Here is a 15,074-nt window from a genome sequence, read left to right on the forward strand (position 1 = left end):
GTAAATTGGAACGATTTGGTGTACCGGGGTCGACGTACTGTCAATGGATTGAACCGGGGCATGTGAAGTGTCTGGGGTAAACCATGGAAAGTTCTGTGGGGCCTAGATGTGGAAAGGGAGCTGTGGTTTTGGTGCATTATTGCATGACAGCTAGAGACTGAGTGTGAACGAATGTGGCCTTTGTTGTCTTTTCCTATTGCTACCTCGCGCACATGAGCAGGGAGGGGGTTGTTATTTCATGTGGCAGGGTGGCGATGGGAATGAATGAAGGCAGACAGTATGAATTATGTAGATGTGTATATATGTATGTATGTATGTATGTATTATCCCTGGGGATAGGGGAGAAAGAATACTTCCCACGTATTCCCTGCGTGTTGTAGAAGGCAACTAAATGGGAAGGGAGCGGGGGACTGGAAATCCTCCCCTCTCATTTCTTTTTTATTTTTCAAAAGAAGGAACAGAGAAGGGGGCCAGGTGAGGATATTCCCTCAAAGGCCCAGTCCTCTGTTCTTAACGCTACCTCACTGATGCGGAAAATGGTGAATAGTATGAAAGAAAAGAAAAAGTATATATGTATATGTCTGTGTGTGTATATATATGTACACGTTGAGATGTATAGGTATGTATATTTGTGTGTGTGGACGTGTATATATATACTTGTGTATGTGGGTGGGTTGGGCCATTCTTTCGTCTGTTTCCTTGCGCTATGTCACTAACGTGGGAGGCAGTGACAAAGCAAAATAATAATAAAAAAATATATTATTATATTATCCCTGGGATAGGGGAGAAAGAATACTTCCCACACATTCCTCACATGTCGTAGAAGGCGACTAAAGGGGATGGGAGCGGGGGGCTGGAAACCCTCCCCTCCTTGTATTTTAACTTTTTAAAAGGGGAAACAGAAGAAGCAGTCTCACAGGGAGTGCTCATCCTCCTCGAAGGCTCAGATTGGGGTGTCTAAAGGTGTGTGGATGTAACCAAGATGAGAAAAAAGGAGAGATAGGTAGTATGTTTGAGGAAAGGAACCTGGATGTTTTGGCTCTGAGTGAAACGAAGCTCAAGGGTAAAGGGGAAGAGTGGTTTGGGAATGTCTTGGGAGTAAAGTCAGGGGTTAGTGAGAGGACAAGAGCAAGGGAAGGAGTAGCACTACTCCTGAAACAGGAGTGGTGGGAGTATGTGATAGAGTGTAAGAAAGTAAACTCTAGATTGATATGGGTGAAACTGAAAGTTGATGGAGAGAGATGTGTTATTATTGGTGCATATGCACCTGGGCATGAGAAGAAATATCATGAGAGGCAAGTGTTTTGGGAGCAGCTGAGTGAGTGTGTTAGTAGTTTTGATGCACGAGACTGGGTTATAGTGATGGGTGATTTGAATGCAAAGGTGAGTGATGTGGCAGTTGAGGGAATAATTGGTATACATGGGGTGTTCAGTGTTGTAAGCAGAAATGGTGGAGAGCTTGTAGATTTCTGTGCTGAAAAAGGACTGGTGATTGGAAATACCTGGTTTAAAAAGAGAGATATAAGTAATGGGGAGTTGATAACAAGTAGTGGTGATGTGTGAAGGAGATGGAGTGAGTATTTTGAAGGTTTGTTGAATGTGTTCGATGATAGAGTGGCAGATATAGGGTGTTTTGGTCGAGGTGGTGTGCAAAGTGAGAGGGTTAGGGAGAATGATTTGGTAGACAGAGAAGAGGGAGTAAAAACTTTGTGGAATATGAAAGCCGGCAAGGCAGCAGGTTTGGACGGTATTGCAGTGGAATTTATAAAAAAAAAGGGAATGACGGTATTGTTGACTGGTTGGTAAAGTTATTTAATATGTGTATGACTCATGGTGAGGTGCCTGAGGATTGGCGGAATGCTTGCATAATGCCATTGTACAAAGGCAAGGGGGATAAAAGTGAGTGCTCAAATTACAGAGATATAAGTTTGTTGAATATTCCTGGGAAATTATATGGGAGGGTATTGATTGAGAGGGGGAAGGCATGTACAGAGCATCAGATTGGGGAAGAGCAGTGTGGTTTCAGAAGTGGTAGAGGATGTGTGGATCAGGTGTTTGCTTTGAAGAATGTATGTGAGAAATACTTAGAAAAACAAATGGATTTATATGTAACATTTATGGATCTGGAGAAGGCATATGATAGAGTTGATAGAGATGCTCTGTGGAAGGTATTAAGAATATTTGGTGTGGGAGGCAAGTTGTTAGAAGCAGTGAAAAGTTTTTATCCAGATGTAAGGCATGTGTATGTGTAGGAAGAGAGGAAAGTGATTGGTTCTCAGTGAATATTGGTTTGTGGCAGGGGTGTGTGATGTCTCCATGGTTGTTTAATTTGTTTATGGGCAAGTATGCAGTCTGTTGTGGATGAGAGAGCTTGGGAGGTGAGTCAGTTGTTGTTCGCTGATACAGCACTGGTGGCTGATTTGTGTGAGAAACTGCAGGAGTTGGTGACTGAGTTTGGTAAAGTGTGTGAAAAAAGAAAGCTGAGAGTAAATGTGAATAAGAGCAGGGTTATTAGGTACAGTAGGGTTGAGGGACAACTGAGTTGGGAGGTAAGTTTGAATGGAGAAAAACTGGAAGAAGTGAAGTGTTTTAGATATCTGGGAGTTGATTTGGCAGCGGATGGAACCATGGAAGCGGAAGTGAATCATAGGATGGGGAAGGGGGCGAAAGTTCTGAGAGTGTTGAAAAATGTGTGGAAGTTGAGAACGTTACCTTGGAAAGCAAAAATGGGTATGTTTGAAGGAATTGTGGTTCCAACAATGTTATATGGTTGTGAGGCGTGGGCTATAGATAGAGTTGTGTGGAGGAGGGTGGATGTGCTGGAAACGAGATGTTTGAGGACAATATGTGGTGTGAAGTGGTTTGATCAAGTAAGTAATGAAAGGGTAAGAGAGATGTGTGGTAATAAAAAGAGTGTGGTTGAGAGAGCAGAAGTGGGTGTTTTGAAATGGGGTCTGAACATGCAGGAGGGTGAAAGGCGTGCAAGGAATAGAGTGAATTGGAACAATGTGGTATAGTGGGGTCGATGTGCTGTCAATGGATTGAACCAGGGCATGTGAAGTGTCTGGGGTAAACCATGGAAAGTTTTATGGGGCCTGGATGTGGAAAGGGAGCTGTGGTTTCGGTGCATTATACATGACAGCTAGAGACTGAGTGTGAACGAATGTGGCCTTTGTTGTCTTTTCCTAGCACTACCTCGCCCACATGCGGGGGAGGGAGTTGTCATTTCATGTGTGGTGGGGAGGCGACGGGGATAGATAAGGGCAGACAGTATGAATTATGTACATGTGTATATATGTGTATGTCTATGTATGTATATATATGTATACGTTAAGATGTATAGGTATGTATATTTGCGTGTGTGGACGTGTGTGTATATACATGTGTATGTGGGTGGGTTGGGCCATTTCTTTCGTCTGTTTCCTTGCGCTACCTCGCTAATGCGGACGACAGCGACAAAGCAAAATGAATATAAATGATAAATAGTATATATGTATATGTCTGGTTGTGTATATATATGTAAACGTTGAGAAGTATATGTGCAGGTGTGGACGTGTATGAATATACATGTGTATGTGGGTGGGCTGGGCCATTCTTTCGTCTGTTTCCTTGCGTTACCTCGCTAACGCGGGAGACAGCGAAAAAGTATAATAAAAAAAAGTATACATATATTTGTCTCAGAATATTGCAGAAATATATAATGCTCAGGAATAGGCATATTTTTGTTAAACCAGTGGCCAAGTTACAGAAAGAATTCAGTAAGAATTTTGATGGAGGATTTTGTATTATATAATGACAAACTTTTAGAATAATATTTTTTTATTATACTTTGTTTATGTCTCCTGCATTAGCGAGGTGGCGCAAGGAAAGAGACGAAAGAATGGCCCAATCCACCCACACACACATGTATATACATACACGTCCATACATGCACATATACATACCTATACATTTCAACATACACAGACATATACATACATACACGTGTATAATTCATACTTGCTGCATTTATTCATTCCCAACGCCACCCTACCACACATTGAATGACAACCCCCTCCACCCACATATGTGTGAGTTAGCGCTAGGAAAAATCAACAAAGGCCACATTCGTTCACACTCAGTCTCTATCTGTCAAGTATAATGCACCGTAACCATAGCTCCCTTTCCACATCCAGGCCCCACAAAACTTTCCATGGTTTACCCCAGATGCTTCACATGCCCTGGTTCAATCCATTGACCGCACGTTGACCCTGGTATATCAGATTGTTCCAATTCACTCTATTCCTTGCACACTTTTCATCCTCTTGCATGTTTCTGGCCCCGATCACTCAAAATCTTTTTCATTCCATCTTTCCACCTCCAATTTGGTCTTCCACTTCTCGTTCCCTCCACCTTTGACACATATATCCTCTTTGTCATTCTTTCCTCACTCATTCTCTCCATGGGACCAAACCATTTCAAAACACCCTCTTCTTCTCTCTCAACCACACTCTTTTTATTACCACACATCTCACTTACCCTTTCATTACTTACTCGATCAAACCACCTCACACCACATATTGTCCTCAGACACCTCATTTACAACACATCCACCCTCCTCCGCACAACTCTATCTATAGCCCACACCTCGCAACCATATAACATTGTTGGAACCACTATTCCTTCAAGCATACCCATTTTTGCTTTCCGAGATAATGTTCTCGCCTTCCACACATTTTTCAACGCTCCCAGAATTTTTGCCCCCTCCCCTACCCTGTGATTCACTTCCACTTCCATGGTTCCGTCCACTGTGAAATCCACTCCCAGATATCTAAAACACTTCACTTCCTCCAGTTCTTCTCCATTCAAACTTACCTCCTAATTGACTATCCCTCAACCCTGTTGGACCTACTAACCTTGCTCTTGTTCACATTTACTCTAAACTTTCTTCTTTCACACTTTTTACCAAACTCAGTCACCACCTTTTGCAATTTCTCACATGAATCAGCCACCAGCACTGTATCATCAACTGACTCACTTCCCAAGCTCTCTCATTCACAATAGACTTCATACTTGCCCCTCTCTCCAAAACTCTTGCATTCACCTCCCTAACAAACCCATCCATAAACAAATCAAACACCCATGGAGACATCACACACCCCTGCCACAAACCGACATTCACTGAGAACTGATCACTTTCCTCTCTTCATACTCGTACACCTGCCTCACATTCTCGATAAAAACTTTTCACTGCTTCTAACGACCTGCCTCCCACACCAAATATTCTTAGTACCTTCCACAGAGCATCTGTATCAACTCTATCATATGCCTTCTCCAGATCCATAAATGCTACATACAAATCCATTTGCTTTTCTAAGTATGAATAAGAAAAGACTCAGAGTTAGGAATCTCGAAGAAAGTGTGTCCTCTTTGCCTCTGTAAAGTACATAACAGAAATGCCTGTTATTTTAGCTAGAATCTCTTCTGTTTCATCCTTGTGCTAATAACCAACCCAGGTTTTTTTCAGATTCAAGGGCTATATTAGTGAATTTAACTGTATATATATTATTTTATGCTTAAGGCTCCAGTCACAGACTAAAGTCCATATCAAGGCCAGGCCTTCTTTGAAATGTAGACATAATTATGAAACAGAAAAAATCAAAGACAAGGGAAAGTATTTATGAATTTTTGAGAAAGTGAAAAACCTGTCTTTTGAAATTTGCTGGGTCATAGTTATTGGGAAAGACATGGGAAGGTAGAGAGTTCCAAAGCTTTGACCTGTAGGGAAAGAAGCAGTTGTCAAAACGGCCCACCCTTGAGTTGCTGATGGCCACACAAAATCGTGTGATGCAGCAGCTTACCAAGTATTTTGTGGTCTAGCTGGTGGTGTGGGCACACAAGCAGCCAGCTTTCAGGAGCGAAAACCGAAGTAGTACCTATAGAAGAGGGAAAATGAACCAACACCGGCTCAAGGCAAGGGGTCAAGTTTGGAACTTAGCCTAGGACAGTTTATAAGGCAGATTGCTTTCAACTCAACTCTGTCAAGTAAGAATGCAGAGTTAGAACCACCCCAAATATAAGAGCAATATTCCATACAAGGATGACTCAGGCTCTTGTATAAGTGGAACAACTGTTTAGAGGAGAAGTTCCGACATCTGAACAGGACACCCAGTTTCTTAGAGGCAGACTTAGCTATTCCTGTAATGTGGGGTTTTCAAGAAAGAGTGGATGTTACAGTAATACCAAGTACACTCATTGAGTCAAGAGGTGGAATTACGGAACTGTCAAAGGAGAGATGAGAGTTGTGAGGAGTTTTCAATAGAGAGATGGGTAGAAATTGGGTCTTGGAGGCATTAAACTTATAAAGACAATAAGGAGTGATAAAAGAAGGTTGTTGGAGCTGTGTATAATTACAAAGTGTAGGGGCTTGTAGTTGGGAATGGATGATTGCCAAAGTGGCTGTGGAAGTGCAAAGGTGGGCTAAAGGCCAGGAATAGTTGGTGGTGCTATTCTAGTGACTGTGATGGTGTGCCAACTGTAGCCACCTGATGTAACCACTTGTTGGGGGTAATGCTGCTGGGGGAGGAGAAACTTTAAAAAAAATTGTTAAAAAAAAAACTTGCCAAACTTGATGTACTATGATGCTCACTTTAATGTGTATATTTACCATAGGAAATAGAGCATGTTTTCATTTTGTCTGTCTTTGGGGATGGGACCTTAGTCAGATAAGTTCCCACCAAAGTTGGATGGATGACTGCACATAATCCAACCCAGTTGAATTAAAGAAAAAATGATAGAATGGATTATGTTAGCCTCTCTCTCAGTCTATTGTCTGGAGTCATTTAAGAAACATACATATACTCCTATGTCAATGTAGATTTTTTTTTTACTCCTTTTAAAAACTCAGGTACATAAATATAAAGTTTTTTATGCTAAATTATATTTTTTAGCATCATAACTGTGTACAAAGCCAGGTTACTAAGTACTGTGTAGTGACATGTAAACATGTGGTTATTTAAAAACCAAGTATTGTGTTAATATACTATATGATGTAAGTTACTGTGCTGTGCTCCTGCATAATATAAAAACCCATCACATTATGGTCATAGCCGCACACATATTTACAGTAATCTTTATGAGAAGATCCAGTACCTGTAGCTTAGGGTTTAGCTTTACAGTACTCATTATAAGGAGACCACGAGTCCTTGTAGCTTAGATCTAGGTTTACAGTACTGATTATAAGGAGATTGTGAGTACCTGTAGCTTACAAAGGAATTCAAATGCAAAAAGCCATTGGGACTTTTCAAGGCTGTTTGTGATATTAGAAGGTACCAGGAGCTCACAGATTAGTGTGGTAAAAGTTAGAAGGCATGCTGATTATTCAAAGAGAATAACCACCAAATAGAAATTGTGATTAAGGTGGCACAAATAATGTAAGTTATGGACTTGAAGTGAAGTATATATCAAGTCTTTTCCTATCTATCAATATCTCTGATGCCCATTCCCTCTGGGAATTCCCATCAAGTGGTTGCCATGGCAAAAGAATCCACTTATCCCTGTTCTTACATACATACCTTGCATACACCATTCCATGCATTCTCCCTCTATTTCTCTCCCTCCAGTATTCCTCCACCCTGTTTGCCCATGTCACAGGTAGTTTTCCACTCACACCAATCCCTTTAATTGTGCTGTCATACACTCTCCGTGTAGATTTCCAATCTTGCTTTCTTTCCGCATGCCCAAACCACCTCAAAGTATGATGTTTGACCCATTCTGCCACCCCACAATTCATTCCCTTTGCAATCCCTGCCATACCACATCTGTCATGCACCCCTTCATTTCTTCATTTCGTCTAGTTACACCACATGCTTTCAAATAGCTCATTTCCACAGCCTGGATTCTTCACCTCTTTGACTCACTCCATGTTTTGGCTGCATAGGTCAGAGTTGGGAGGACTATGCTCTCCCTTAATCCTCTCTTCACTTCCATACTTACACTTCTGCTGCCCTTCACCATTCTTTTAAGTGACCCAGTGACTCTTCTACACTGTACTTCTCTCTCCCTTATCTTTCCTCCCATATTACCACACTTAGCCAAGACAGCTTTTAGAAACTTAAATTCTCTCATTTCTTCCAGTAATTTTCCCCTAATATCCAAATCACAATTTAGGACACTTTCTTCTTTCAGTCTATATGGTTTTACAAAATCTATACATTCACTCTGTGCTTACACACATCATAAAAAGGGAAGGGATGCATGTTGTTGGTGATAGGATGCATGACATGTTCATGTCCATTCTACCTTATGACTTTTCTATAAAAATTTCCCTCAGGCATATAAATCCTGCAAGGTATCTTTTTTTTTCTACATGTTTTCTGTCTGGCATTTTTGTTGGGGGGACCTGAGGGTGGGGAGAGAGCCTTTGCTTTGCTATCCTTTTCTTCTACTACCTTTAAGAAGACTTTTCCAGACTACCTCTCTTGGATTTGTGTAGTCTGCATTTCTATGTAAACTCTCTCTCTCTCCTATGTTGGTTAGAAGAGGTGGGACGAGGGAGGGGTTAGTTTGAAATGGAGAGGATTGAATTGTATACAGGTGTATGGTGTAAGTTTTTTGGTGGATAAGGGTAATTTTCTAGAAACTTGTTTTTGGTATTTTTATATTGATATATCCCTAGCAGACTGGGGTTGTGTATGTATGTATGTATGTATGTTTTTTCTTTTGGTAATTGAAAGGAGATTTGCTAAACTAGGCTAAACATTGTTTATTGTGCTCATCTGTAGATGACTGAAGCCTCTTATAAGTCCTTTGAGGCATAAAGGGAATCATGGATATTTCATATGTGTATTATTTTTAAGCTTTGTCTTTAGTTTTTATCATCACCATTGTCTTCAGTTCTCCTCACTCTACTTTTGACATGTACATCCTCTTGGTCAGTCTGTTCATTTTTTCCAAATTCCCAGAACATTTGAGCACAACCTTGTTAGTTCTTTCAATCAGACTATGCTTACTACAAGCACCTCACTCTTAAACTGATATTACCCCAGCCCTAAACTTCAGGAACTATACAGTGCATAGAGTATCCCTCCTCCCAGGGGCATCATTCACTCTGATTTTTGGTGAACATTAGATTGATTCAACTTAAGGGGTTCTATGGGTTGATCATATTTCCCTTCTTTTATTTAGTCTAGCCTCTCAAACAATTATAGAATGCCTCTTAAGTGAGCTCAACATTTTGTTCATGGATTATGGCACCTTCACAGGTACTTACCTTGATGTGAAAGACCTTGAGGAATGGCATGGTATCTCACTTTACCCTTCAAAATATTAAATCAGCACCTCTGCAGCATTACCAAAAGCTTTGGATATTGACCAAGGAGACAACATTCTTTTAGGGTCACGCTTACATTCTAGGGTCATTGATTTCACTTTGAATAAGAAAGCGGAAGATTGAGAAAAGATGAGAACAATATCTGTACCAAAGGTGCCAGTGATGCCCTTTTTCTCCTTACTAGGTAATTAATCTCACCAAGATTAATCCACTTCCTCAGGACTTAACCATATTTCAATGTTAAGATGCTCAGGCAAAAGCAGAGGTCATCTTTCAAAAAAACTTGAACCTCCATAAAGATGACTCCCTCAAGAAACTAGTAACCCATCTCATTAGACTTCATGATATTGGGAAGTGTACTGTCCTTGATTGCCATTCCATGCTACTGAAATCCATGATGAGCTCTACAGATGAGTGCAGTAACAATTTCATCTGCAGTTACAGCATGGGATTATTCATTGGATAATTTGATTAAACCCAGAACCCTATGGACCCACAAACAAAGAGGCTAGGATGAACCCTTCACAGCCTCTGTCATGATGGATCAAGCATCAGCCATATAAGTCCAAATCAGTGCTTTCATCGCAATGAAGGAATACCTACAAGCTGTAAGGGGCCTCCTTCTGGGGGATGCTAATTAGATGTGCCAAACTTCCCTGACTTGTGTAACCTACATGCTTTTTGCACTGGTATGATCTTTTGTCATGCCACATCTTCTCTGATTGCGAATATATATGTGCAGCAGAGAAGTGGTTGAATAACATGGTCAGCAAGTATCGAGTTAGAATAGTTCTGGTGGATGGTATGCTTGGCACACTGTGATTAATGACATAATTTAAAAAAATTATTCTTCTGGTTCAGCAAAAAAAAAAAAGAATAAAGTGCCTAGCTCCTAAAATTGGCAAGTAGCTTTATGCTATAATATCACATGCCAGGAGGAGGGCTGGGTAGCTGGTGTAGGACTACACATATGCTTCCATCTTGGCAGATACCTATTTACAGAAAATCAAAGTGCTGCTGCAGTCATCAGGGAACTGCAGAAGAGAGCTAATATGAAAGAGATCTGTTTTAGTTTGTTTTGAGTCACATGGACATCAGGGGGAAGAATGTACTTCACCATTACAGTGACCTTAGCTTCCATTCAGTGAAACCTCCTAAGGATGAGAGAACAGCCAACTTTCTTTTTCAGTACCTCAATACCATTGAGGTTCACAGGTCAATCAAGGTTAATAATATATAGATTACATAAGAGCATCTTATTGTGTCTTGCCACTGCAAATGTGAATATGGGACATTCCAGGTTGAGCATCCCTAATCTGAAAATCTGAAATGCTCTGAAATCCAAAACTTTTTGAGCAGTTACATGATGTTACAAGTGGAAATTTGAACACCTCACTTCGCTTTCCCATGCTGGGGTCTGATGCTCTGTTGGCACCAGTTTGTTACAAACCAGTGTCACTGCCAGACCCATTTGCATTACTTACTGTTTTTTGCTTATTCTCTGCTCTGTGTGAATAATTGTAAGAAAATGATTCCTTATCAGTTGCTTATAGATTCAGAATCAGGAATGAAGGTGATGCCAAACAACCACAGATTGTCCACATGAGTGGCTGAGGTTGTGAAACCTTAGCTTTCTGATGGTCATTGTTTCACAAACCTTGTTTCATGCACAAAATTCTTAAAAATATTGTATGCATTACATTCAGGCTAAAAGTTGTATATGAAACATAAATGGATTTTGTGTTTAGACTTGGGCTCCATCCCAAGATATATCATTATCTATTATACATCATGACAAATGTGGAAAACAGAATAGTATGGAAGCAAACGGGTTAGAGCTAAGACATACCTCAATGTTTCAACCATTCAACAGTCTTCTTCTTGAGATAATGCTTCCAGCATTTGGTGGGATCATATTCCCCAGCAAGGGATGGTCACCTGGTCGAATGTCTTGTCTTGTTGCTCTCTGATTGGATCATTTGTCCTGCTGCCTTCACCTGTTCACAGCAATCTCTGCTGCATGACATAATCAGCAGATGAACCCAGACCTTGTGTTGACGTTTTTCTTAATCCCTTCCTCTAGGTAAGCTTTCACCCTATATCTAAATGGTCAACACCAAGGCAACTACTGGCAAGTGACAAACCATTAAGTGACAGAGTGAAAGCTTACCTAGAGGAAGGGATTAAGAACAACATTGACACAAGGTCTGGGTTTGTCTGCTGGTCACGTCAGGCAGCGGAAATTGCCGTGAATAGATAGAGGCAGCGGAACAAGCAATCCAATCTGAGAGCAACATGGCAAGGTGTCCTACCAGGTGTCCATCACTTGCCGGGAACACAGTCCCACAGATTGCTGGAATTAGTATCTCCTGAGGAAGACCCTTGAACAGTTGAAACATTGAAGTATGTCTCAGTACTAACCTGTTTGTTTCCACACCATCCTGTTTCCGACATATCTCATAATACAAATACTCCAAAATCCGAAAAAATCCAAAATCTGAAACACAGGTCACCGGCATTTCGGATAAGGGATATGCAACCTGTATATCATCACCTCTGTTTCTGTCTCTCTCTGGACACATTGTTGTTAGCTCAGTAACTTCAGAACAGTACCCAATGGAAACTGTATTTATACACTTAGGTGTTTCCTTTGAAAGTTATGAACTGAATGGATTTTTTGGGCATGTTGTTGCATAATTTTGGATATTAATTAGAATTTTTTTAATGCTGTAACTGAGAATTGCTGACTTATGGAAAATTAAAGATTTGTATAATGTGTTAGATAAAGACAGATATCATGGTATATAAGTCTTTACATATTAATGAGCTCATTAGCTTTTTTCTCTTGCACTCAAGGCAGGACACAATGCATATGCTATTTTCCTTTTTTTGGACTGTTTATTTCATTACTCATCGTTATATCATTGTGAAGACTGAAGCAATTTTTTATATATTACCTTTAATCACATCACAGTGCCATGACATCACAGAAGCAACAGTAGACATGCAGCACTACATTACACTGTTGGAACAATGGATCACCAGAACAGAATGTTAGCATCTCCATAAAAGTCTTCAGCTTTTATAACTGTAGACAGACATGAATCCAACTGACTTCCTGCAGTAACCTTGCATGAAGAGTTTCTCCCACCAAACAGAACACCAATTGTTCTGGACATTACACTATACACTCTCAACATTCATTCCCCACCCCAAAGACATCAACACAAAAGTAACATACAAACTAAATGCCTTTAGAAAACTATCTGGTACCAGATTTGGACAAGGAAAAAATCTCTAAACATCCTCTTCAAACACTTCATCCACTCCACCCTTACTACACCTCTCCTGCTTGGTTGTGCACCCTCTCCAAAGTATGTAGTTTCAAATGCACACAATGAAGCACTCAGAACAGTAACTGGCTGCCCACCAACCACAAACACATTCACAGTGAAAAAGACCTTCTCAGTACAACTTCACCTCAACATGCTTAGCACTCAGTTATTTCCAACATCACTAGACTCCTCCAATCCACACCACTCCATAACAAACCACGAACACACAAGTAGAATTGGAAATCTTACCCTTGCCTCACAGTTCATCAACCTTTACTCACAAAATCATGGGCCCACCTCCAACAAACACCACTTAGATAAAACACACTCATGCTGAAAGCCATGACAAGTGCCAAACAACTGCCTTTCTAGCTCATTCTTAAACACCGCCCACCAGACACACTCAACAGGAACTACATACCCAAGACATACTATAATCTTACTATAACAGATGTGTTTGGGACATAACCTATCCCTACAACACTGCAAACACTGATTCATGAATGAATGACTGCTCAGTCACCCATCACTTCCAATGAAGATGCACCCTCAACAGTGATACTTATCATGACCTGTGGTCCTGCCTGGTAGATGTGGCCAGCTTTCAGAGCACTGTGGGAGCCCCATAAAGATAGAAGGGACTGTGGAGGTAGGAAGTAAGTATTTAGTACTCAAATCCAGATGCATGTGCTTCATCCATTCTTGTGCAGCTTATCTACTAATTGCATCCTTGCAGATTTACTGTCATAACAAGGCTCTTTCTTTCAGACTCTTCTGATAAGCGAATTGAAGTTGTTAACCCCGTTGTGGAACTGGATGGTGATGAAATGACCCGTATCATATGGGAGAAGATTAAAGAGTCCCTCATCTTCCCCTACCTTAAGGTGACACACTGCAGGATGCATAGTCTCATTTTGTTGGAATTAATTTGTTTTGGTTCTAGGATTGTAGCCATCTAGATTGTAGGGTTTTGTATAGAGTGATTAAGGTATTAATACAAAAAAAAGAGTTTTATTGTCTAATTACCTGACAGAACATCAGTAAGGATTAACTTGCCAGTGGCAACTCAATGATTGGCCATTTTGATAACTGTTTCTTTTCTTACTCTTCAAAGCTATGGAACTCTCTACCTTCTCATTTCTTTCCCAATAACTGTGAGCTGGCACAGTTTAAAAGACAGGTTTTTCACTTCCTTCAAAATTTTTGAATACTTTGTTATTTTCTTATTTTCTCTTTTTTCCCTTTCATTAACCTTTTTATATTTCAAGTAAGGCTCAGACTTGATATGGATTTTTCTTCATGATTGGAGCCTTGAACATAGAAGAAAAATTATTATTACCAAAAAATCTTCTATCATAAAGTAAAAGATTTTGTTTTGAGGCACAGCACTAATGTGCATAAGAAGCTTGTATCTCTATGATACCCATTATTAATGCACATTTTGTCTGTTTCTATACCATCTTAAATGTCATTTTATACTCTTATATTGATATTTCTCAATTTTTCATTAAACTTCAGAAAGTTAGATTTTACAGTTTCATTCCTTAACTGCTTTATTGTCATCTTCTCTTATTCATTCACATTTCTTGTTGTGGACCTCTTAGAATAAAAGGCTAATGTACAGCCAGCAGAAAAGGTCTTATTCCAACATTATCAAACAATGAGACATCATGCAAAAATTTCTGACCTGTTTTCCACTGTCTGGTCAATGTTTTAGCCTCCTTTTTATTCCTATCAGCAAGCAGGTCATTTTGAACTAGATGATGTCTAAACAGTATTTTGTAATTACTTACTGATTATAGCGTCAGAAAATTATCTGGAAAATATGTTGTAGATGACATTTGTTCTGGGATCAAATATGTTTGTACTGTGTATTTTTATGTTACTATATGAATAAGATCTTTAAGTTATTCTTATTGTTTTATAGATGTGCTATTTTTAAGATTTATTAAAATTTATAGGAAAGAGACAAAAGTCAGTTGGTTGATTTTACTCTGATAATGGGCATAAGCACCCATTGTGCTGATGATGTCATTCAGCCCCCAAAGCATGGATGACAACACCAGCTCCTCTATCAGTGCATGCCCAGTCAAGCTTTGGAGGCCTTCCCATATCAGCATTGTACTGGCAATGAGTTTCTCTGGTTACAGCTGTTATTGTTATAGTTATTTTGTCCAATTTTGTCTACCCACCACATACATACCTTCAAGTACCTACTATGAAAATTTTGCCATGGTGACAGGGCTAGCACATTTCACTCACCACTTGATTTGTTCATTGATGAACAGTGTTTTTCTCAAGTGTCTCGCCATATTCCTTCACTTGTCTTGCTTGATGTATAATGTTATCATTTTCTGTGACCACTCCTCTGATATAGTTATCTGCTCTGGGTTCATCCAGTATTGTCTTAAGCCATGAGTCTAATCTTC

At 39.9% G+C, this 15,074-nt stretch overlaps 1 protein-coding gene across 1 annotated transcript in view; it reads left to right on the forward strand.

Moving 5' to 3' along the window:
• Positions 1-15,074, forward strand: part of LOC139751998 (isocitrate dehydrogenase [NADP], mitochondrial-like) — a 96,537-nt gene that overhangs the window by 20,735 nt on the left and 60,728 nt on the right. Inside the window, exon 2 of the mRNA XM_071667759.1 lies at positions 13,414-13,529. Within this exon, the coding sequence (XP_071523860.1) occupies positions 13,414-13,529 (116 nt within the window). The remainder of the gene's footprint in view (positions 1-13,413; positions 13,530-15,074) is intronic.

The sequence above is a fragment of the Panulirus ornatus genome, chromosome 12 (assembly GCF_036320965.1).
Source record: "Panulirus ornatus isolate Po-2019 chromosome 12, ASM3632096v1, whole genome shotgun sequence".
In the NCBI taxonomy this organism is placed as follows: domain Eukaryota; kingdom Metazoa; phylum Arthropoda; class Malacostraca; order Decapoda; family Palinuridae; genus Panulirus; species Panulirus ornatus.